Here is a 26,621-nt window from a genome sequence, read left to right as displayed (position 1 = left end):
ATACTTAACTCTTGTGTGTATTCGTGTATGCATTGACAGGGCAGTAATAGTCCTTGAAAAATAATCTAACAGGATATTTGAAAAGAGGCTTAAATATTAGTACATTTCTTGTGTTCAAATGTATGAGGAAGTCACAATGCAAAATCTAAGCTTAAGAATATGGAAGACCTGATAGAGATGAGGTATTCAGATTTCTAAATATTTCAAGGATGATCATCTTCAGGAAAAGGTATTTTCTATACCTTCATACAGTACATTAAAGGGAAATCCTTAACTTACCTTTTTAGACACAGACCAGAAAACATTTAAAAAAAGTCCAAGCCAGCTCTCGAAATAAAAAAAGTAAAAAAGCCATAACTTTTTTATTTTCCATCAATATAGCCATATGGCGCCTTCATTTTTGCAGGACTATTTGTAATTTTTCATGACGCCATGTATTGTACCATATAATGTACAAGTAAATGGGGAAAACCTTCTTTGGGGTGGGGAAAATGTTAAAAAAACAATTCATCCATTGTTTATTGCATTTCATTTTTACGGTGTTCACCGCGCAAATTAAAATGTCATGTTAACTTTATTCTGGGGGTCAATACCATTATGGCAATAGTTCATATAGTTTTTTTGTTGATGCAATCATGGCCCAAAATATACTAGACTGAAATTTGTAATCGGTATGTGATCCGATACCCGCCCAGTGAATTTAGCCAGATCCAAATCATAGATTATATCGATATATCGGAGAGAAGTAAGACACATAGACGCTGCTTGCATGGTCAAAATACTCCTTATGATGTTTATTGATCAAAACCATTACAATAATATCTTTCAAAAAGGGTGTAGGCTTAAGGTTAACCAATCATTTACAATAACTCTGATTCAACCAATAGCATACAATGACAATATTTCATTTTGAGCCAGTCACAGACATACAATACATTTCAAATGTAATATTATAATTTTTCATTAGATGCTTAAGTCATGCTAACTTTACACCATCTCTGCACCTGCTATCCACATTCTCAGGCCAGAATATATTGTTATCTTTTGTCTTGTTCCCTGCTACATACAGTGTCCATTTTATTTGGGCTAGAATGAATTCTTATCTCATTCCCTCTCATTTGTTACGAACAGTCTTTTCATAAAGTTTCATCCCCCAAGGTCAAACACACTGTCCGCAGCAAACTTTAGATAAAAACTTAGAGCACACATAGCTAATTTGAGAAACATACAAAATCAGCATTAACCCCTTCCCGACATTTGATGTATCCATACGCATAAGTCGGTTATGGGAAGTATTGAACAGGCTCAGGAAGTGAACCTGCTCCATACGATGCGGATGTCGGCTGTATGTTACAGCCGACACTTCAGAGTTACGAGCGGGATCGCGCTCGAGTGCGATCAGCTCGTTTAACTCGTTAAATGCCGCAGTCAATAGCGACCGCGGCATTTAAATCGTTAGAAAGAGGAGGCGACCCCCTCTAAAAGCTCATCATGTCCCCCGCAATGCAATCGCGGGGTAACGATGGTTACTATGGCTGCCTGGGGGCCTAATGAAGGCCCCCAGGTCCGCCATCTTTGTGCTCCTATTAAGTGCTGCCTCCGTCAGGGCTTAATAGAAGCCTGTCAGAATTGCGATATACTGCAATACATTAGTATTGCAGTATATGGTGCAAGCAATCGAATGATCGCTGTTTGAAGTCCCCTAGGGTGACTACTAAAAAAAAGTAAATATTAGTAAAATAAAGTTGTTGTTTTTTTATGTAAAAAAAATAAAATATTAAAAGTTAAAAAAAAACCTTTTCCCATTTCTCCCCTAGAGCATAGTAAAAAATAAATAAAAATAAACATAATTGATATCGCCGCATCTGTAAAAGTCGGAACTATTACAATATATAATTATTTAACCTGCACGGTGTACGCCGTAAAAAAAAAAAAATGTAAACGCCGTAATCTCAATTTTCCATTTCCTAGTACTGGTAGTACTGGTGCTACAAAACACTACAACTCGTCCCACAAAAATCAAGCCCTCATAGGACTATATCGACAGAAAAAGAAAAAAGGTATGGCTTTTGGAAGGTGGGGAGGAAAAAATGAAAATCTGAAAAATGGCTGCGGCGGGAAGGGGTTAATATACTTGTCTTAAAGGAACAATGACTTCTTAAGCACTAAAATAAATTCTTTAAAATACAAAATGGAGACTTCATCCAAGATGGAGTCACATAGCCATACTTATTAAAATGGAATCAGTTAGACATATTTTAATCACTTTCACTTTTTTTTTATATTTTACTACTTATACAAGGAAAAAACTAACTGTACTAAATAACAATTTTTTTGTTTCACCAAATTCTGAGAGCCGTAACTTTTTTTTTGCAGGACAAGCTGTAGTTTTCAATGGTGCCATTTTGGGGTACCTGCAAGTTTTTGATCACCTTTTAATAAAAAAATTTTGGGGAGATTAGGTGACCAAAAAACAGCGATTCTGGGATTTTCCTTTTTTATGGTGTTCACGTGCGTGTTTAATATTTAAATTTATAGTTATATTGTAATAGTTCAGACTTTTACAGATGCGGCATTACCAATTATTTTTTTTCTGCAATGCTTTAGTCGGAAAATGTTTTTTCTTTTTAACGTTTAATATTTTTTTTGTACATAAAAAAAACGATATTTAACAGATTTTTTTATTTTTTTATTAGTCCTCTAGGGTACTTGAACCAGTGATTGTTGGATCGCTAGCACTTTATACTGCAATACTAATGTATTGCAGTATATTATGTTTCTGAGCCAGAGCTTAATAGGAGTACAAAAATGGCAGACATGGGGGCTTTCATTAGGCCCCTAGGCACATGCATCACGGGAGTGGGGAAAGGGGTTTTAGACGGGGTTGCCCCCTCTTTCTAATGCTTTAAATGCCACGATCGCTATTGACAGCGGCATCTAAGGGGTTAAACAAGCGGGATCGAGCTCGAGCACGATCCCACTCATTACAGTGAAGTGTCGGCTGTGATCTACAGCCGACACCCACGTTGTATGGTGCTGGCTCAGCCCGTGGGCTCGCTCCATACTTCCCCTACCTAGCTATGATGTGGGTATTCGTCATACTTCAGGAAGGGGTTAAACATTTAAGGGCAAGGCCAGACGTGGCGCGTTTCTGCAGACACTGTCCGCATCAATGCCGCACAAAATCTGCGTTGTAGATTCTGTTGCGGCTTTGCCTAAAATGTACAGTAAATTGCTGCGGATTAGCCGTTGTGTCTTCATGTGAAGAGTACATCCTGCTGTCAAAATTTGGGAGGATGTCTCCAGCTCACCTTATTTTGTGGACTTGTATTTTTGAGTAGTAGTCCTAGCGCTCGGATCCTCGTGACGGCACACGAAAAACTTGCTGTTTGTAGGAAAAGTGTGTTTGGATCCAGCGCTGAGATAATTAAAAGGAAACTTTTTCCAAGTTTTATTCTTTCTTCGTTAAAAATAGTTTAGATAGCATGTTAGTAATATCATCCTGCAATGCTGGAAGTGTTGGATAGGGTGGATAGCCTACGCGTTTCGAACGCTGTCTGCGTCCTTATTCATGGCTTGAGAGCTGCGTTGTAGATTCTGTTGCGGCTTTGCCTAAAATGTACAGTAAATTGCTGCGGATTAGCCGTTGTGTCTTCATATGAAGAGTACATCCTGCTGTCTTTTAAAACATTTCATCTCAGTCTGGCTATAGACCTAGAAATAGATAGGTCCAGTCAGAATGAAGAAATATCCTATTCGTAAAACCAATACGCAACGCAACACACATAACATCTGCGGATTTCATTGTGGAATTTTGAATCTCCATTGAAGCCAATGGAGAAATTCCGCAATAAGTCCGCAACAAGTCCGCTACACGTCCACAACAGCCAGTGAGTGCTGCGGACACCAAATTCCGCACCGCAGCCTATGGTCAGCAGTGGAGTTTTCCGCAACGTGTGCACGAACCTAACTAAAAAGGTGTGGAAAGCAATGGAGAAAATGTCAGCTGCGTATGTCCGCAGCGGACTGGCCGCAGTGGAATTCCATAGCAATTCCCCCACGTCTGGCCATGCCCTAACAGTACCTTCATTCATTTGTTTATGGTATACTTAGGGACCCATGCTCACATACTTCAATTACTGTTATATTCTTGCATACCTCTATAAGATTTCAGAAAATAAATTAAGCCGGTTCTGATCAACCACAGAAACAGGGCACATGACCGGTTGGGGGCCTGGCATTGAATGGATTTCCTTTAAAACATCACAAGGGAGAATTTACTTCATACAGATTTATATAGCTTCCGTTAAATTCAATACTTGCCGCATACCTCCATATTCATTTACGCTTGTGGTGGCTGCCTAATGAGAGTATTATATCATTTATAAAGTCAGAAAAACAGAAATCCTCTGTAAAGATATATTATGAATTTATCAAAAAATTATGAATCTAATAGCGGATATTAACTTTAATAATGGCACAGTACTGTACATTTAGCAGAGCTTTTAATTTAGAAATGGAGCCCAATGTGAGTTTTCTTATTGGCTCCCATGATCTCTGAGTATGCTCAGGAATAGAGATGAGCGAACCGGGACAACCGAACCCGGTTTCGGTCCGAACTTCCGGAAAAGTTCGGTTCGCAGCGAATCCGAACTTCACCGGGTTCGGCCGAACCCGTTTTGACCGAACCCGGTCAAAAACATTATACAAATCGGCAGCCACTTATCTCTATCAATCACTGATAGAGAAAAGAGGCTGCTGATTAAAAATAAAATAAAAAGCATTTCATACGTACCCGGTCGTTGTCTTGGTGACGAGTCCCTCTTCTTCCTCCAGTCCGACCTTTTCTGACGCGGCAGCCTGTGATTGGCTGCAGAGGCCTCTGCAGCCTGTGATTGGCTGTAGAGGCCGCGGCAGCCTGTGATTGGCTGCAGCGCTCACATGGGCTGCATCGTCATCAAGGAATGTCGGGCCAGATGTCGAGAGGGACGCGTCACCAAGGCAACGGCCAGGAGACCGGACTGGAGGAAGCAGGGAGTTCCCGGTAAGTATGAACGTCTTTTTTTTTTACAGGTACTGTGATCGGTAGTCACTGTCCAGGGTACTGAAACAGTTACTGCCGATCAGTTAACTCTTTCAGCACCCTGGACTGTGACTATTTAGGGTATGTGCACACACACTAATTACGTCCGTAATTGACGGACGTATTTCGGCCGCAAGTACCGGACCGAACACAGAGCAGGGAGCCGGGCTCCTAGCATCATAGTTATGTACGACGCTAGGAGTCCCTGCCTCTCTGCAGGACAACTGTCCCGTACTGTAATCATGTTTTCAGTACGGGACAGTAGTTCCACGGAGAGGCAGGGACTCCTAGCATCGTACATAACTATGATGCTAGGAGCCCGGCTGCTGCTGCTGCTGTGTTGTATCGGGCTGGTTATAAAAAAATTTAATTTAACAAATTTAGCAATAGACGGGTCCCCCACATTTTTAATAACCAGCCATATACAAGGCCGCAGCAGTCTGGCATTACATGGGTGGGAAGGGCCACTGGTTTTGTCCATTCCCAGGCTAATAACACTGTGTTGTATGTGGCTGGTTATGATAAATTGGGTGGAACCCCATGTCTTTTTTTAAAAAAAAATTAAATAAATAATTTAAAAAAATGACGTGGGGCCCCCCCCCCCCCCTTTTATAACCAGCCAGATACAACACAGCAGCAGCAGCCTAGCATTACAAGGGTGGGAAGGTCCACTGTTTTTGGCCCTTCCCAGCCTCATAATACCAGCCTGCGGCCGCCCCAGAGCCCGACCATCACAACAGATGGTCGGGTACTGGATCGTACCTGGCTCTTCCCGGCACCCCTGGTGGTGGTGGGTACCGGGGTAATAATGGTGGTTAGTGTTAGCCTCTGCACCGGCTAACACTAAGCCTCGCCTTAGTAATGGATGTTGTCACTCAGACAGCGGCCATTACTAAAGTGGTAGTAATAAAATTTGAAAAGAAAAAGACAAAGATATAGATAAAATATTTTATTGAAATAAAGCACCCCCAACACAACCCTCATTAACCATTTTATTGTAGAAAAAAAAACGTCATCTAAGTAGTCCTCGAAACCGACGTAGTCCAAACACCAAACCTGTAAAAAAAAAAATAAAAATGAAATAAAACATGTCGTAGGCTTAGATTCAGTTTAATGTGTGATACTGACTGTTATACCATGTATAGAAGCCTGCCGTGAAGTTGACTTAGATACAGGGCGCCAGCAGACAGTATCATACATGGCCATACATACATATATACAAACATACATACAAGCATGCACATATATACATGCAAATATACATACATGCAAACATACACGCATATATACATGCAAACTATCATACATACATGCATACACACACACATGAAAACATACATACATACAAACATGCAAAGATACATACATACATATATACAAGCATGCACAAATATACATGCAAACATAAATACATGCAAACATAATTACATACATGCACATATATATAAACATACATGCAAACATACATGCAAAAATAAAACATGCAAACATACATACATACATGCACATATATACATACATACATACATACATGACAACATATATGACAACATACATACATGCAAACATACATACACACATGCAAACATATATACATGCAAATATACATACAAACATGCACATGTATACATACATGCCAACATACATGCAAACATACATGCACATATATACATACATACATACATGACAACATACATACATGCAAATATATACATGCAAATATGCATACATACACACATGCACATATATACATACATGCCAACATACATGCACATATATACATACATGACAACATACATACATACATACATACATGACAACATACATATATATATATATATATATATATATATATACACACATGCAAATATACATACAAACATGCATACATACATACATGCAAACATACATTCATGCAAACACACATACATGCAAACATACATACATACATTCATGCAAACATACATACATACAAATATACATACACACATGCACATATATACATACATACATAAATGACAACATATATACATACATGACAACATACATGCAAAAATACATACATGCAAACATACACACATGCAAACATACATACATGCAAATATATACATGCAAATATACATACAAACATGCACATATATACATACATGCCAACATACATGCACAGATATACATACATACATGACAACATACATACATGCCAACATACATACATGCAAACATACATACATACATACATACATACATACATGTCAACATACATACATGCCAAAAAAAAATAATAATACGTTCATACTTACTTTCCTCCTGTCCGGCCTCCAGCGATGACGTTTCATCCATGTCGCCGCTGCAGCCTGTGATTGGCTGCAGAGGCGGTCACGTGGGATGAAGCGTCATCCTGACGTGCGTGACCGCCACTACAGCCTGTGATTGGCTGCAGCGGCGAAAGGGATGAAACGTCATCGCTGGAGGCCGGACAGGAGGAAAGTAAGTACGAACATATTATTTTTATTTTTTTATTACATTTAAATTGTATTTTCCGCGCGCCGAGCATGTACTGTGAAGGTTGCTGAAAGAGTTAGTGCAGCCCATTAACTCTATCAGCACCCCGGACAGTAGCATGCTCGGCGCACGGAAGTGACAGGTTCGGTCCGAACTAGTTCGGTCCGAACCGAACTTTTTTGTGAAATTCGGCGAACTAGCCGAACCGAACTTTTGATAAGTTCGCTCATCTCTACTCAGGAACTTAACAAAGAAGTAGAACTCCTACAAAGTAGCTAAGGAACAAAATATTCCAATAGGCTGAATAGTAGATAGTAGTAGAGTAATGTTAAAGGAATAGTAGAGAACAGTAATAAGCAACATCCCTCACTTTTATGGGTTTTAGCAGGACTTCTTTCACATGCAGCCTTAAAAAACATATATTTTCTAATTGTTCAGTATATTTCACAACTGGGAAGTGACATTTAAATTTGATAGTTTTAAGAAGTTTAGTAATTTTTTTTATTAGCAGGTGGTGACTGAATTTATCCGAAGGCGGTGAGACACCTCACTAATGTGCATGTATGGATGTCTAGTATTAACTGGTAGCCGATCTATGACGAACAAGCTCGCTATGTGCAATAGGATGTTGCCACATCAGGATCAGCATATTCATTCTACTGCTTGCAAAAGGCCTTTTTTTTATGTATGCCACAGTTTTTCTTACAGTCTCACTTATTGTCTAATGCCTATCAGGGCATATGGACATCAAAGAGGGGGACCCCCCCCCCCGCTTATGGATTCTACTAAAAAAGTTAAATGAGTAAAAAAAAAATAATAATAATAAATAAACAAAATCCATAAAGAATACCCAAATGCACTTTTTCTTAAAGATAATCTTTATTAAATATAAGTTCCAAAACATAAAATAATATACACATTTTTGGTCTAGTCATGACTGTAATAACCTGCACAATAAATTTTTAGCATTAATTATGATGATCAGTGTATGCTGTGAAAAAAAAGAAAAAAACTGCAGCGAAACTCCTTTCTTTCTGAAGAAAAGTGAATATAAGATAAACGATACTGTAAGTGTACTAAAAAATGGCACCTACCTAAAGTAGAACTCGTCCTACAAAAAAAAAAAACAGGTCTTATACAGCTATGTCAATCAAAAAATAAAAAAGTTAAGAGAGCTGGGTTACAAAGAGGAAAAATCAAGAAATTGTTCTGGTCTTCAAGGCCAAACATTTGTCCGGTTCCTAAGGGGTTAATGTCAGGCCCCACCAAACATTCCAGTTAGCAGAGAAAAATCTAATTTCAAAAACCATAAATAGGATGCGACTTGACAGAATATGGCCGGGCAAAAGCACTGGATCTGCCTTGTCCAAAACTTTCAATTTGTAGAAGTTGCTGTCAGAGTCATTGTTGTAACTATTACATCATCCACAAGTCGAAATATCTCTGATCTCTGCATTAGTTTTAACCCCTTAGTGACGAGCCCATTTTAGGCCCTAATGACCAAGCTATTTTATTCGTTTTTCTATAGTCGCATTCAAAGAGCTATAACTTTTTTATTTTTTCGTCTACATAGCTGTATGAGGACTTGTCTTTTGTGGGATTAGTTGTACTTTTTAATAACACCATTTTAGGGTACATATAATTTTTTTATTAACTTTTATTAACTTTTTTTGGGGGGGATTATAAAAAAAAACTGTAATTCCACCATTGTTCTATGCGTTTTTAAATTGACGCCGTTCACTGTGCGGCGTAAATAACATGTTACCTTTATTCTATGGGTCGGTACGATTACGGCGATACCACATATGTAGAGGTTTTTTTATGTTTTACGACTTTTGCACAATAAAAACACTTTTGAACTAAAATTATTTGTTTTTGCATCGTTGCTTTCCAAGAACCGTAACTTTTTTTATTTTTCCATCAATGTAGTGATTTTTTCTGCGGGACGAGACGTAGTTTTGATTGGTACTGTTTTGGGGTGCATGGGACTTATTGATTCATTTTTATTATGACTTTTTTGGGGGGCAATAGAAAAAAATTGCAATTTCGCCATTGTTTTTTGCGTTTTTTTTTACGGTGTTCACCTTGCGGTTTAAATGACATATTAACTTTATTAATGGAGTCATTACGGTCGCGGCGATACCACATATGTGTACTTTTTTTTTTTTTTACACTTTTACTAAATAAAACCACTTTTTATGGAAAAAAATGGATTTATTTTTTTACTGTACTTTTTATTAATAATCTTTATTTCACATTGATTACTTCTTTTATTAGTCCCACTAGGGGACTTTACTGTGCGATCTCCAGATCGCTTCTATAATGCTTTTGTATACTTCGTATACCAGAGCATTATTGCCTGTCAGTGTAAACCTGACAGGCAATCTGTTAGGACGTGCCTCCGGCGCGTCCTAACAGGCATATTTCCAGGCCATGACAACCCATCGGAGACCCGCGATTGCATTTGCGGGCCGCCGATGGGTGACAGAGGGAGCTCACTCCCTCTGTAAACCAAGTTAAATGCCGGGGTCGCTATTGACGGCTGCATTTAACGGGTTATACGGCCACGATCGAAGTAAACTTTGATCGCGGGCGTTGGAGCAGGAGCTCAGCTGTCATCAGACAGCCGAGCCCCGGCTCCAGCCTTAGACTAGGCGAATGTGAAAAGGCGTCAGCCTAGCCTAAGGCCCCTTAGTGACGAACGTTAAAAGGCGTATTGTTGGTCACTAAGGGGTTAATGCATCAATTAAGGTACAGTACTACTTTACTGCACTAAGAGGCCCTGTTCACTTGACTGAAATTTTGTAGTGGATTTTACTGCAGAATTCTGCCTCCCATTCATTTCAATAGGAGTCTGATGCATCTTTTTCCCTCTAGCTGATTTTTTTTTAAAAGTAGCTGTATATCAAAAAGTTAATTAAAGCAAAAAATAATTTTAACAGTTGTTCAAAATGAAATACAATATTGATTTGATAAAAAAATTGCCTTCAAAAGTGTATACATAGCCTTTAAGCCATTTTGCACGATGCAATGATTTACCCCTTCTTTAACCCCTTAACGCATCATGACATGCCAGTACGTCATACTGCAGTAGAAGTATGACACAGTATCACACGCTGAGCCCACTCCATACACTACGGGTGTCAGCTGTGCATTACAGCTGACACCTTGCACAAACGGCCCAGGTCTGCCTTCTTTCTGCCTCTTTTAAGCCCTGCCTCTGGTAGGGCTCAGCATAAGCCTGTAAAAATGACAATATACTGCAATACATTAGTATTACAGTGTATTGAACCAGCGATCTGATGATCGCTGGTTCAAGTCCCTTAGGGGGACTAATAAAAAGTGTAAAAAAAAGTTAAATAAAGTTTTCAGTAGTGAAAAAAAATATTAAAAGTAAAAAAAAAACCTTTACACATTTTCCTATAAAGTAATGTCAAAAATAAACAAAATGGGTATCACCGCATCTGTAAAAGTCATAAATATTACAATATAACATTATTTAACCCACATGGTAAACGACGTAAAAAAATAAATTAATAAAACACCAGAATCACAGATTTTGGTTAACTTGGGGCTAAAAAAAATATTTAACAAAAAGTGATCAAAAAAATCATATGTACCAAAAAATTATACCAATAAAATCTAAACCCCGTCCTGCAAAAAAAATAAGCCCTCACACTGCTCAATTGACGAAAAAATGTAAAAGTTATGGCTTTCACAATATGGCGACACAAAATTTTATTTTTTTTAACAAATCGTTTTTCCTTTGTAAAAGTAGTCAAATATTTAAAAAAAACGTTATAAATTAGATTTTGCCGTAATTGTATTAACCAGCAGAATAAAGTTCATTTGTCGTTTTTAGGTCACAGTGAAAGACGTAAAAACTAAAACCCCCGAAAAATGGAGGAATCAGTTTTTTCCATTTCCACCCAACATATATGTTTTTTTCAGTTTCCCAGTACTTTATATGGTAATTTAAATAGTGCTAATAGAAATGACAACTCCTCCCACAGATAACAAGCATTCACGCCTGTCTATTTACGGAAAAATAAAACTTTATGGCTCATGGAAGGCAGAGAGTGAAAACGAAAACAAAAGTAAAATAATGGCTGTGACTGCAAAGGGTTAAAAGTGGCAGTATCTCCTTTTGTCTTATCAGATAATTATAATGAACACTTGGCTAGACCTAGAAAGTTCACAGAATGTCATGTTTCTAAAACTAAAAATGAAAAAAGTGAGCTATAGTATACAGCATATTAAAATGAGTTGGACAAATCCCATGGAGGAGTTAATAGGTTAACAGTAAAACATCACTTGGGAAGGCATGACATTGCCATTATTGGTTAGATTTTTGGTTCTACTATTTGGTAAAACTGACACTGAAAAAGACTTGGGGATATTGGTTGACAGTAAACCTAACTTTAGCAACCAGTGCCAGACAGCTGCTGCCAAGGCAAATAAAATCATGAGATGCATCAAATGAGGCATAGATGCACATTAAAAAAATATAGTTTTGCCTCTATACAAATCACTAGTCAGACCACGGAATATTGTGTACAATTTTGGACACCTATTTATAAAAAGGACGTAGATGAACTGGAGCGGGTGCAAAGAAGGGCAACCAAGGTAATTCAGGAGATAAGTGGATTGCAGTACCAAGAAAGGTTCTCAGACCTCGGGTTATTCAGTTTATATAAAAGACGTCTTTGTGGCAATCTAATTACAATGTGCTAAAATATGAATGGACAATGCAGACATCTGTCTATTGATCTTTTACACCTACAGTCGACCTGTAACCATGACAAAGGGTCATCCGCTTTTTCTAAAGTAAAGAAGGTTTCACCATAATTATAGATGGGGATTCTTTCCTATAAAAGCAGTGAGACTATGGAACTCTCTGCCACAGGATGCTGTAATGATTAATTAATTGAGCAAGTTCAAGATAAGGACCTGAATGCCTTTCTTGAAAAAAATATAATATTACAAGTTATGAATACTAGATTCTGGAGATACGGTAGAACGTTGATCCAGGGATGCACTCTAAATGCCATATTTGGAGTCAGGGAGACATTTTTTCCCTAATGTGAGGCAATAGGCATCTGCCTCATAGGGGTTTTTGCCTTCCTTTGGATCAACACAGTAGGAATATAGGTTTCTCAACCTTATCAATTACGTAACTATGTAATATATGGTCAGGTAGGGTCCATATTCACCAATTTTTTTGCCCAGAAGCCTCTACCAACCTTAAAGGGGTTCTCCCACAAAACACATGTATCCCCTATCCACAGAATAGGGGATACATGTGTGATCGCTGGGGGTTCGACTGCTGGGACCCCCAGCGATAAGGAGAATGGGGACCAAAAGTCTCCCGATGTCCTCCATGAGAACATGGCACTACTGGGGGGCTATGTCTGGCTTGTGTGTCCGGCAGCTCCATGAATGGAGCGCCAATGGCGCTTGTGCGCATGTGTGACCGGCGCTCCATTCATTTCTATGGAGCTGCCAGACACAAAAGCCGGCCACAGACCCCGGAAGTCTCATGCTTCTCATGGAGCATTTCGGGGGACTTCGGTCCCCAGTTCTCCTTATCTCTGGGGGTCCCAGCAGTTGGACCTCCAGCGATCATACATGTATTTTGAGGGAGAACCCCTTTAATGCAACCCTAACTGATATATTGATTTACAGTAGGTTTTATTGCATCTCTTAGAAAAGCCATACAGTGTGCATCATGTACTATTCCAAATGAAATAAATATGTAAGTAAAACATAGGGAAACGTTAGCATACAACAATTACAGTTGGTAGCTTTGCTGTGATACTTTTGTCAGTGTGTTTTCCTACAATGTTCCCCCAGGCTGTCCAGATAGAAATTTATGTTGCAATTCATACTGGCTTTGGTCCACACATTTAATAAATCATCAAGAACAATCTTTCAATTCTATTTATTATTAATTTTTTTTTTAAATTCCTTCATAAGGTGCGTAGTAGTATTGATTTACAAAGAATGATTCAGGATAAAGCTTGTCAAGGTTTCCAAAATCCATGTCATAAAAAGAGAGGAGAATCAAGGATACAAACATTTCAGCAGTTGGGAGAAAGGGAATTAGCTTATTGACTAGTTTTTTTTTCTTTATTTTTTCTTTTGCCCGCTCCACCAGTGTTAACAATAAACGTGTGGGAGTCTATAAAATTGAAGGGCACGCATTAAAAAGAAGAATCTGCCGTATTTGCAAAATAATTAATTCATTAATAACTTTATATGAAAAACAGTATTTAAGAGAAAGTAAAGATAAAATCCACTTATTACTGCTTAGTAAAATAGTTTTTTCCTTATAATTTAAAAACTGTTACTTTAAAATCCAGGAAAAATTGTGTTAATTTATATTAAAGGTATACACTGCAATTTGCGCAGTTTACAATATACATATGTACACTATTGCTGTAGGTACAGAAGTAAAATCATTAATTAATAGAATACTGCACATTTTTTAAAGTATTCTCATTTCATAATGTTACGACGTATCATTAGGATATGCCATAACACCATAATTGAAGGGGTCCAACCTCTGGTTCCTTTTGAATTTTTCCCCTTCACAGCAGCGCTCCCGGCCACCTGCTGTGCAGGGATTTTCAGCACAGCTCTATTTAGTTCCCTACACAGTGGGTAGCTAGTAGTGTCACAGTGCAGGGAAAAACTGTGAAAGAGCCACAGTAGTTAACCCCTTAATCGTTTTAGGATCGGCTATTTTGAGCCTTTAAGATCACACACCGTTTAGCCATTTTTTTTGCCATCTTTTTTGCTATTTTAGAATTTTTAGGTTTATAGTTTTAAAGTAATAGTAAAAAAATATGCTTTTTTAAATTTCAGCTAATTTTTTCTGGTAAAAATATAGTTTTACCCTAAAATAGATTTTATTTGTGATCGCCATTGCCTACCAGAAATGTTAATATATTACATGTCTATTTTAGGGTAAATGGTTAAGAGCGATCATTACGACAATGATTGGCCTAAGGAACCTTTTTTTTTTAGGTGGTTATTTTATGTGCAATTTTTATTTAATCTATTTTTACTTTATTTTACTTTTATTTTTTTAATGTTATGGCTTGTCCCTCATAGGTCAGAAAGCCTCTGTTCTTAGAACAGCCTCCTGACTACGGCCGGGATCATAGGAACCTGAAGGAATCTTCTAAATAGTCTTCTAAACAACTGAGCAATGCATTTGACTGTCTCAGTGTTTTAAATGAGAAATCTGAAATGAAAAATGAAACAGCTTTGCACTAGTCTTAATTAAAAATATCCTATAGTATTTTGTTTACAGCTCCTATGCAGACCGTTATGTGCCCATGGTAACTAACCGAGAACAAACCCTGTGTAGTCTGATCCTGCCGTTTTACTACATTTATCTGTTCCCCATGTCTTGATAACCTACCAAATGTAAGTTAGTAAGAAATAGGTCACAGATGGAAGGGAGTATGTCTGCAGGATCATACTATACAGTTTCTTTGCAGTCTTTTACCATTGCAACATAACGGTCTGCATAGAAGCTGAAAACACAAATTTATCAGAATTTTTTTGATTAAGACTGTTTGAAAAGTTGCTTCGTTTTTCATTTTGGATGCATTTAGATACAACTTTGTATAGTCTGATTATGTAGTCATGTGTCCCCTTCCATATGACGCCTACTCTTTGCTAACCAATACACAGTAGATGAGGGAGCAGATGATAAGAGAGGAGGCAGATGGAAGGTAACATACCCAGCAACATTACTGAACCAATCTTCTCATAACATTTGATCCTAATATCTCATGATTCTAATATCTCTCCCTTCCTTCATTTTTCCCTCCCTCCCTCTCTTTCTCTCTCTCTCTGTCTCTTTATTATTATTATTATTATTATTATTATTCTCTCTCTTTTTATTATTATTATTATTATTATTATTATTATTATTATTATTATTATTATTATTATAATAATTATTAATAAGACTGTCAGTTCTGTGTATTGGATTTCATAATAGATATACAGTAATATTATTGTTCTCAAGCACTATAATAGTAATAACTTGGACTTTTATGTACTCTTCATTTCCAGGTAACTGACCACAAATCATTAATTTTTTCGTGTTTCTGAATATGAATCCTATCATAGCTTTGGTTCGCTATGTAACTGACCCAGTGCATGAATATTCATGCACACATAGCTGATATTTCTCAGTGTTATCACATCCATAAACATGAAAATCTTGTTAAGTTACACTAATGAGCACTGTGTTGGGAAGCTATTCCCCAATCTGCTTTAAAAGCCTAATAATACCACTGTTCCACAATGTTTTCTTATGTTCTTTTTATATTGGTTTTTCATTGGAACCTTTCTCTAGCCGTTATGTTGCGTTACTGTAACCCTTATATATTCTGCCAAAGAATCAATAGCATTGGTAATTATGGAGATTAACTAATACGTTTGCAAACTATTTAACTTTTTTCAGCTACCATAGTGTTGAATGAACTAAACTGGACGGCTGCATTGGATGAAGTTTTTAAGAAAAATCAAAATGAAGATAAAACGCTTCTTTGGCAGGTCTTTGGAAGTGCAACCGGACTGGCCAGGTATTACCCAGGTAAATAAGAACAACATGTTGTATTAAGGCTTATTGATCCTTTATATAAGCTGGCATGTAACTAGCACAACTAACAACATTCAGAAATAGAAAGGCTAATTCAACTGCTTATCAGATTTAGAGATATTTGTTAAGCTGCATCCACACACAGCTTTTTAATGTTATTTTGCAGGGGGTGGGGGTGGGGGTTGAGCCAGAAACGCTGCGTCCAGATGTTCCTTTAAGGTTTATAGTAAAATATGACAAAGCCTAAATACTGTGATGACAATTGGCCTCAAGATGGCAGAAATAGACTTAGTATAGCATTGCCCTTTCCCTAACAGTGTCTCTCATTACTCTGTACTCTGTAATCTCCATAACTCCATAAGTTACAGTAGGGCCCAATTGTAATCCAACCATATAGTCGAAGGGAAATATGGAGCATGTATCACAATTCTAGCAGGCAACAGGAATACATGAAACAGGAACTCACCGATTGAAGACAGGGATGGTAACAAGATGATGTCAGCTGATGATGGAATAAACAGATGATGAGTGATAACAGTCAGATGATGCTAACAATTGGATGATGGGTGATGACAACAAGCTGACTCTAACTCTGGCTAACCCCATATGTATCCCTGGATCTATCCCTGAACACTGACCCTAACACCAGACACCACTAGCCTTTGCTCTGCCAAACACTGTCCTTAATGAAGCCCCTAATCTGTAGGCACTGTCTCAAACACAACACCAGCAAAAAATTTGCAACCAGAGGCAATGAAATCAAAACTAAACACATCCAAAACCTAGTGAAACCAGGCGAGGCAGATCAAACTGAACAACTAAACAAGACCAAGCACGAAAGCAAGCAAGGACTGGGGAAATACAAGCCTAGGCTGGTAAAACACTATATACTTTCACTATCTGTTATCTTTAGCAAATGCCCCAGCTGCTGATTATTAACTGGGTGATGATCAGCCTGTAGGAACAGACCTGCTGTTTGTAACACACAGAGCATTTTGGTTTATGGTGTTTTTGTATTGTTTTTAAGGTTTAGTGATTTTATTTGTAAAACACCTAAAGGTGGACAAAAAACAGGTCTTAAATCATAAGTTTGAATGCGTTATATCAGGATAAAACCATGTACAGTGAAGGAAATAAGTATTTGATCCCTTGCTGATTTTGTAAGTTTGCCCACTGTCAAAGACATGAACAGTCTCGAATTTTTAGGATTTTACCAGTGAGAGATAGATTATATAAAAAAAAAAAAGAAAATCACATTGTCAAAATTATATATATTTATTTGCATTGTGCACAGAGAAATAAGTATTTGATCCCTTTGGCAAACAAGATTTAATACTTGGTGGCAAAACCCTTGTTGGCAAGCACAGCAGTCAGACGTTTTTTGTAGTTGATGATGAGGTTTACACACATGTTAGATGGAATTTTGGCCCACTCCTCTTTGCAGATCATCTGTAAATCATTAAGATTTCGAGGCTGTCGCTTGGCAACTCGGATCTTCAGCTCCCTCCATAAGTTTTCGATGGGATTAAGGTCTGGAGACTGGCTAGGCCACTCCATGACCTTAATGTGCTTCTTTTTGAGCCACTCCTTTTTTTCCTTGGCTGTATGTTTCGGGTCATTGTCGTGCTGGAAGACCCAGTCACGAGCCATTTTTAATGTCCTGTTGGAGGGAAGGAGGTTGTCACTCAGGATTTGACTGTACACGGCTCCATCCATTCTCCCATTGATGCAGTGAAGTAGTCCTGTGCCCTTAGCAGAGAAACACCCCCAAAACATAATGTTTCCACCTCCATGCTTGACAGTGGGGACGGTGTTCTTTGGGTCATAGGCAGCATTTATCTTCCTCCAAACACGGCGAGTTGAGTTAATGCCAAAGAGCTCAATTTTAGTCTCATCTGACCACAGCACCTTCTCCCAATCACTCTCAGAATCATCCAGATGTTCATTTGCAAACTTCAGACGGGCCTGTACATGTGCCTTCTTGAGCAGGGGGACCTTGCGGGCACTGCAGGATTTTAATCCATTACGGCGTAATGTGTTACCAATGGTTTTCTTGGTGACTGTGGTCCCAGCTGCCTTGAGATCATTAACAATTTCCCCCCGTGTAGTTTTCGGCTGAGCTCTCACCTTCCTCAGGATCAAGGATACCCCACGAGGTGAGATTTTGCATGGAGCCCCAGATCGATGTCGATTGACAGTCATTTTGTATGTCTTCCATTTTCTTACTATTGCACCAACAGTTGTCTCCTTCTCACCCAGCGTCTTACTTATGGTTTTGTAGCCCATTCCAGCCTTGTGCAGGTCTATGATCTTGTCCCTGACATCCTTAGAAAGCTCTTTGGTCTTGCCCATGTTGTAGAGGTTGGAGTCAGACTGATTCATTGAGTCTGTGGACAGGAGTCTTTTATACAGGTGACCATGTAAGAGCTGTCTATAATGCAGGCACCAAGTTGATTTGGAGCGTGTAACTGGTCTGGAGGAGGCTGAACTCTTAATGGTTGGTAGGGGATCAAATACTTATTTCTCTGTGCACAATGCAAATAAATATATATCATTTTGACTATAAGATTTTCTGTTTTGTTTTTTTTATATAATCTATCTCTCACTGGTAAAATTAACCTAGCCTAAAAATTCTAGACTGTTCATGTCTTTGACAGTGGGCAAACTTACAAAATCAGCATGGGATCAAATACTTATTTCCTTCACTGTATACCCAAAACCCATATGAATTTTGTATGTAGACAAGTTTGCTCTAGAATCATCAGGGGACCGCTAAAAAAACAAGGCATGAGGCATAGACAAACCGCTACAAAAGCAAATGGTTTGCGACATGCGTATAGCATAATCAGCAAAGTCGATTTTGTTCCGGATCAAAATTCACATGTAGAGCTCTGCCTCCCTAGCCACTCTTCAACCAGGTCGCGACATGACGTCCTGACGTCAGCATGTGGTGCTTAGCTGACTCTCATTAGGAGGCATGCTGAAAGAAGAGTCGCTAGATAATGATATTAACAGTTGCTGCCGCGATGCTACTAAAAGCACAGTCAAAACACAATGCTGGTATAAGATGTGAGTATTACTTGACACAATTATCTTATATTGATAATAGGGTACTCCCTGTTTAGACCAACTCGTTACAAGTTATGGAGCTAGGACAAATTTATATCGATCTATGTTAATGCTCTAATTCATTAAGTACACATCCCCCACAGACATATACAAAAAATAAAAGTGCATTATAATATATGGATATAATGCATGGATTCATCGAATCATGTTATATAGGAGGTTATCTTTACAGTTAGCCACAAACATAGACCCTTTGGCAATGTACCATAGAGTACAGGTAATGGTAGACTATAGTTGTTTTATCGACTATTGTGATAGCGTTATATGTTTGTTGCTACCAGGGTAGATTCTCACATAGTAAACAATCCCCAAGATAATATTACTTTTTGGGCCTTGTACAAAAGTAAAAATATGTATAGATAGTTAAAAGGAGGTAATTCGCTAAATAGCCAGGGAGGTGCTCTGGACTAAAAACTGATATTTTATCGTCACGTAATGCATATAATAATGAATGATAGACGGTCCTTATGCATTAATGAACAATGACTTAAATATAATTACCAGTAGTGTCTATCATGATTAATTAGAGGCTGTTAACCTTAGAAATACCTAAAACAAGTAAGTTGGCTGATATAAATCACAAATGTGCCTATCCTAGTGCGATTTAGATCGTTTGGTGCCACTGTTTTCAATTTATAAATCCAGATGTCTCTCTCAGGAGAACCTTTTGTCCCACCCCTTCTCACTGCAGGTTTAACAGTTTCAAGAGTATGAATTTGACACAGCAGGGGATTACCATCATGTGTTACCATCACATCTCGAGCTAATGGGTTATCTCTTTTTTTTATACATACTAATGTGGTGCCGGCGGCGGGTGCCACTCCTGCTGGCGGTCCCGGCCGCCGAGTTGCTTATCTACTCCGCCAGCGTCCTGGTCCCTCTGCTGCCTCCTGTGACCACACTCCTTCTCCTGCTCGCTGCCACTCTGCATGCATGTCCCATGGGCAGGCTCTTTAAGGGCCAGCGTGAATGCATTCACAATCCTTCCCAATACCTGATGCTCTGGGCTTACTTGAGGCAGCTCTTCTAAACACCTGTTGCCTGAGCAACTTTCCATATATAAAAATGCACATAATGGAACATGTATACTATATATATACATAAAGGCACATATTTAGACATACATGCAAATATATACACATACTGGAACACATATACATACATAAAGGTACATATATAGCTATACAGACACATATACTGTATATACACACAAAAAGGAGGCACAAATGTGTGTGTGTGTGTGTGTGCATATATATATATATATATATATATATACACACACACACACACATACTGCTACATATACAAATACATAAAGGCAAATATATACACACAAACGCACATATATACATGAACACAGACACATACACTACCGTTCAAAAGTTTAGGGTCACTTAGAAATTTCCTTATTTTTTAAAGAAAAGCACAGTTTTTTCAATGAAGATAACATTAAATTAATCAGAAATACACTCTATACATTGTTAATGTGCTAAATAACTATTCTAGCTGCAAACGTCTTGTTTTTAATGCAATATCTACATAGGTGTATAGAGGTCCATTTCCAGCAACCATCACTCCAGTGTTCTAATGGTGCATTGTGTTTGCTAACTGTGTTAGAAGGCTAATGGATGATTAGAAAACACTTGAAAACCCTTGTGCAATTATGTTAGCACCGCTGTAAACAGTTTTGCTGTTTAGAGGAGCTATAAAACTGACCTTCCTTTGAGCTAGTTGAGAATCTGGAGCATTACATTTGTGGGTTCGATTAAACTCTCAAAATGGCTAGAAAAAGAGAGCTTTCATGTGAAACTCGACAGTTTATTCTTGTTCTTAGAAATGAAGGCTATTCCATGCGAGAAATTGCCAAGAAACTGAAGATTTCCTACAACGGTGTGTATTACTCCCTTCATAGGACAGCACAAACAGGCTCTAACCAGAGTAGAAAGAGAAGTGGGAGGCCCCACTGCACAACTGATCAATAAGACAAGTACATTAGAGTCTCTAGTTTGAGAAATAGACGCCTCACAGATCCTCAACTGGCAGCTTCATTAAATAGTACCCGCAAAACGCCAGTGTCAACGTCTACAGTGAAGAGGCGACTCCGGGATGCTGGCCTTCAGGGAAGAGTGGCAAAGAAAAAGCCATATCTGAGACTGGCTAATAAAAGGAAAAGATTAATATGGGCAAAAGCACACAGACATTGGACAGAGGAAGATTGGAAAAAAGTGTTATGGACAGACGAATCGAAGTTTGAGGTGTTTGGATCACACAGAAAAACATTTGTGAGACGCAGAACAACTGAGAAGATGCTAGAAGAGTGCCTGACGCCATCTGTCAAGCATGGTGGAGGTAATGTGATGGTCTGGGGTTGCTTTGGTGCTGGTAAAGTGGGAGATTTGTACAAGGTAAAAGGGATTTTGAATAAGGAAGGCTATCACTCCATTTTGCAACGCCATGCCATACCCTGTGGACAGCGCTTGATTGGAGCCAATTTCATCCTTCAACAGGACAATGACCCAAAGCACACCTCCAAATTATGCAAGAACTATTTAGGGAAGAAGCAGGCAGCTGGTATTCTATCTGTATTGGAGTGGCCAGCGCAGTCACCAGATCTCAACCCCATAGAGCTGTTGTGGGAGCAGCTTGACCGTATGGTACACAAGAAGTGCCCATCAAGCCAATCCAACTTGTGGGAGGGGCTTCTGGAAGCATGGGGTGAAATTTCTCCCGATTACCTCAGCAAATTAACAGCTAGAATGCCAAAGGTCTGCAATGCTGTAATTTCTGCAAATGGAGCATTCTTTGACGAAAGCAAAGTTTGAAGGAGAAAATTATTATTTCAAATAAAAATCATTATTTCTAACCTTGTCAATGTCTTGACTATATTTTCTAGTCATTTTGCAACTCATTTGATAAATAGAAGTGTGAGTTTTCATGGAAAACACAAAATTGTCTCGGTGACCCCAAACTTTTGAGCGGTAGTGTATATACACACACACGTACAAATACAGAGACGTATATACCCACACAGACACATATATTCACAGTACAGTTAATGCAGTAGATATTACCTGTAGTCCTATGTAACACCACAGATAATACAGTGATAATTCCCTGAGTACAGATAATGCAGTAGATATTACCTGCAGTCTTATGTATCACCACAGATAAAACACAGTGATAAGTATGAGTACAGATAATGTATTGTTACCTGCAGTCCTATGTAGCATTACATATAACACACAGTGATAACTACTGTATACCCACACAGTCACATATATACACACACAGAGGCACAAATAGGCACACACATACACACATATATACACATATACACATACACATACACACATATAGACATACACAGAGACATATATATACATATATAGATGCACAGAGACACATGCACACACATATTGGAACATATACACATACATATACACACAAACATAGACACACATAGGCACATATACAGGCACAAAAAGCAGACAGATTCTCCAGTAGGCACTTACCTCCTCCCTTGCTGTTCAGGCTCACAGGCTTCTTGCAGGGGCAGGCTGTGGGCGGAGCTTCCTTCTCTCCTCTTGCTGCCTCTGCTCCTGTCTCCTCCTTGTGTGTAACCAGGAGTAGAGGATATAGAGCATAAACGGCCTGCCCAGTGACGCCTCCTACAGGCAGGGAGGGTGCAGCACCCTGTGCACTCGCAGGGGTTGCACAACCCTAAGGCTGGCCCTGAATTACAGCAGATTCTTCTTTTGGATAAAACTGAATGCAGTAACAATGTGGCACACAATTCCAAGGAGAGAAATTACATATTTATGGCTTTACTATCTCTGTAACTCCTATAGTTTGGAAATTACTGAACAAGCTCAGAGTACTGAAAAGATTTTACGTAAGGGTATGTTCACAAGGCAGCGTCCGTAACGGCTGAAATTACGGGGCTGTTTTCAGGAGAAAACAGCACCGTAATTTCAGCCGTAATGGCATGTTGAGGCGCTTTTTGCGGCGTCCTTTACGGACGTTAAATGGAGCTGGTTTTCCATGGAGTCCATGGAAAACGGCTCCATTTACGTCTGAAGAAGTGACAGGCACTTCTTTGACGCGTGCGTCTTTTTTACACCCCGCCTTTTGACAACGGGGTGTAAAAAAAATGACCGTGTGCACAGAACATCGTAAGACCCATTCTAATGAATGGGCAGATGTTTGCCAACGCTATCGAGCCGCATTTTCGGACGTAAATCGAGGCGTAAAACGTCCGAATTACGTCCGGAAATAAGCCGTGTGAACATACCCTAAGAGGTACCTATTTGAAAATGTACTGTACAGTGTTTTTTTTCCAACTAGCCTTTTTTATGTTCTTGCGTTGCTCATGACTCAAGGCATAGTGAACAAACAGTCTTACATTTTAGATATGAAAGAAATCAATATTAAAAGCTTTGCTATTTTAAAAGCTACTAGCTTTTTATAGCAGAGACTGGCTTTTTCTCATGTAAAACAGCACTAAGTCCAAACCTGTCTGTAGAACCAAATAAAAAAAAAAATAACAATGAAAGGGCTTGTCCACACACAACGGCATTGCTGCAGAAAATTTCTGCAACAATTCCATTGAAAGTCAAAGGCTTTCCGCTGCGGCAAAAATGCACCATTTCCTGTGGCTTTTGCGGCAGAAAATGGTGCGTAAATTGCTGCGTTTTTCCCAATGTTAGGAGATGGAGACATCTCCTATGAAAAATGCTGCAATTCTACACACTTTCCGTAGCAGGAGTTGACATGCTGCGGTGTGCAAAATATGCACTGCAGGTCAATTTTGGCTCGGAAATTTTACGCAGCATGTGGATGAGATTTGTTAAATCTCATCCACTATGCTGCTACTGTATTCTATTGCATTTTTTCCAGCTGGAAAAAACGCGGCATTTCCGTTACGTGGGGACGAGCCCTAAGAAACAGACAATTTTGCTGACCTACTTATAAATCTCCGGGTATATCTTGTTATTCTGTTTAACTTAATACAGAGGCCATGAAAAGTGAAGTATTACTAAGTATCTATGAAGCATTTTTTACTTTCCAGTATAATGTGGACTATGTTGTTGTAGATTAATGGGTTTTCTGAAAACAAATAGTAAAATTAGTTGCACTATTGGTAGGTCACATTCACACTAGCATCTTTTGAGACATTAAGGCAGATTTACTGTTCAAAATATGCCAGAATTTTGGCTCAAATTGAGTGAGAATTCTGACGTACATGCTGCGCACCACATTTATCGGAAAAGGAGCAGTGTCTGGCAGAAAGGTGTGTGACTTAAAATGCGACACTGTGTGTTAAAAAATTTGGCATAAAAAACTGGCGTACACTAAGTTAACTAATAATTGGTATAAGGAAGAGAAAAGTGTCTTTTATGTCTAGCAAATGTGCTAGATTTTTCATACAGCAATGACAATAGGTGATGGACACAGCTCCCCTATCCCTTCCTGAACAATGACCTCTACACAAGTCACAGAGCATGCGCGCAACACTCTCCAATAGAAGTTAATGAGTAATTTTCTGTTTTAGTTTTCCCATATTTAGGTTCCATCTGTAAAACAAATCACAGGAACTGCTGTTGCAGCAGCCCAGACATGTTGGCTTTCCCATAATCATAATAGATTTTTAATTGGTAAAAATAAAATAAGGTGGTCCCTTCATAGGATAGCCTCAAATTATGATTTCTAGTGGGAACTTGAGTTGAGAAGCACTGCACTAAGGTACTTAAAATATTTGTATACACAGACACACATGTTATCATTGGGTTGAAAAATTAATCTTGTATGGCTACTGTTGCTGTAAAGGGAACTGATCCAAACATTTGGGATTGTTACTTTGTGCTAGTCATTATAAACGGTACTTATTCAAAATGGGCTGAAGTCAGCAGCAGGGTACCACAAGGATCTGTGTTAGGCCCAACTCAATCTCTTTATAAATGACCACGTGGATGGGATTGATAGTAAGGCTGAGTTCACACAATTCCGTTTGGAATTTTGAGGCGGATCTTGCTCTGCCTGCACGCCGATTTTCGCAGCGTTTTTCGGCTGCGGCCGTTGAGCGCCGTGGGCAAAAAACGCCGCAAAATACGCTTTATCTGCCTCCCATTGCTGTCAATGGGAGGTCAGAGGTGTTATCGCCCGAAGATAGGGCATGTCCCTTATTTTTCCCGCGAGCCGTTTTTTCCGATCACAGGAAAAATATGCCTTCCGCCTCCCATTGAAATCAATTTTTGGCCGTTTCTTGGCGCGTTTTCCGACGCGGTTTCCGCGTAAAAAAAACGCGTAAAAAAACTCTGTGTGAACTGACCCTATGGTGTCAGTTTTTGCTGACAATACGAAACCTTGTAGGATGCTTAAAACTCAGCTTGATTATAAAATATTACAGAAAGAACTAGATAAGCAGGCAGCATGGGCAAAAACAAGGCAGATGCATTTTATTGTTGATAAATGTTAAGTAAAGCGCCTGGGGCGCAATAATAGTATCAATGCATATACATCAAATGGAATAAAACTGGGGATAACGGAACAGGAGAAGGACCTGGGTAGTCTGGTTACAAATATGCTAGGCCTCAGCACTCAATGTCAAGCAGCAGCTGCAAAAGCAGATAGGATTTTGAGTGTATAAAAAGAAAGAAAAACCTGTGATTCAAAAGTAATATTGCACCTCTCTAAATCCAACATCTTGAATATGGAATTCACTTTTGGGCGCCAAATTGTAAAAAAAGATATAAGAGAGCTACAAAGGTTCAAAGCCGGGCGACTGTAATCTTAGATGGGACGGGAGGTGTCTTTTACAATGAAAGGCTAGAAAAATTGGGCTTGTTCAGCTTGGAAAAAAGACGTCTTAGAGGGGATCTTATTAACATGTATAAATATATGTGTGGTCAATACAAAGAACTAGCAGATAATCTGTTCTTTCCAAGGACTTTACAAAGGACCTGTAGACATTTATTGCATGTTAAAGAAAGACGTTTCAGACATCAATATAGGACAGGGTTCTTTACAGTTACAGAGGTGGAACTATGGACTGCCCTACCCCAAGAGGTAGTGATGACAGATACTATGTCAGCATTTAAAAAAAGGGCTAGATGTTTATTTACTAATGGCATTAAGTGTTATAACTAATCTAGCAATAAAAGACATGTCATTGATTGAGAAATGTTGAACTTGATGGATCTGTACAACACATTTAACTATGTTTCTATGTAACTATGTAGTGTGTAGTTTTAATAAATAGTGGATGTTTAATCTGGATTTTATAGG

General features: G+C 38.7%; 1 protein-coding gene across 5 annotated transcripts in view; it reads left to right on the top strand.

Moving 5' to 3' along the window:
* Nucleotides 1-26,621, top strand: part of CACNA2D1 (calcium voltage-gated channel auxiliary subunit alpha2delta 1) — a 737,376-nt gene that overhangs the window by 482,380 nt on the left and 228,375 nt on the right. For all 5 annotated transcript variants that reach the window (XM_075857358.1, XM_075857356.1, XM_075857359.1 and 2 more), the window contains one exon: nucleotides 16,071-16,202. In XM_075857358.1, coding sequence (XP_075713473.1) covers nucleotides 16,071-16,202 — 132 coding nt within the window. The remainder of the gene's footprint in view (nucleotides 1-16,070; nucleotides 16,203-26,621) is intronic.

Source organism: Rhinoderma darwinii, chromosome 3, assembly GCF_050947455.1.
Source record: "Rhinoderma darwinii isolate aRhiDar2 chromosome 3, aRhiDar2.hap1, whole genome shotgun sequence".
NCBI lineage: Eukaryota > Metazoa > Chordata > Amphibia > Anura > Rhinodermatidae > Rhinoderma > Rhinoderma darwinii.
Note: the sequence above shows the minus strand (reverse complement) of the source record. Positions and strands in the feature narration are given on the sequence as shown.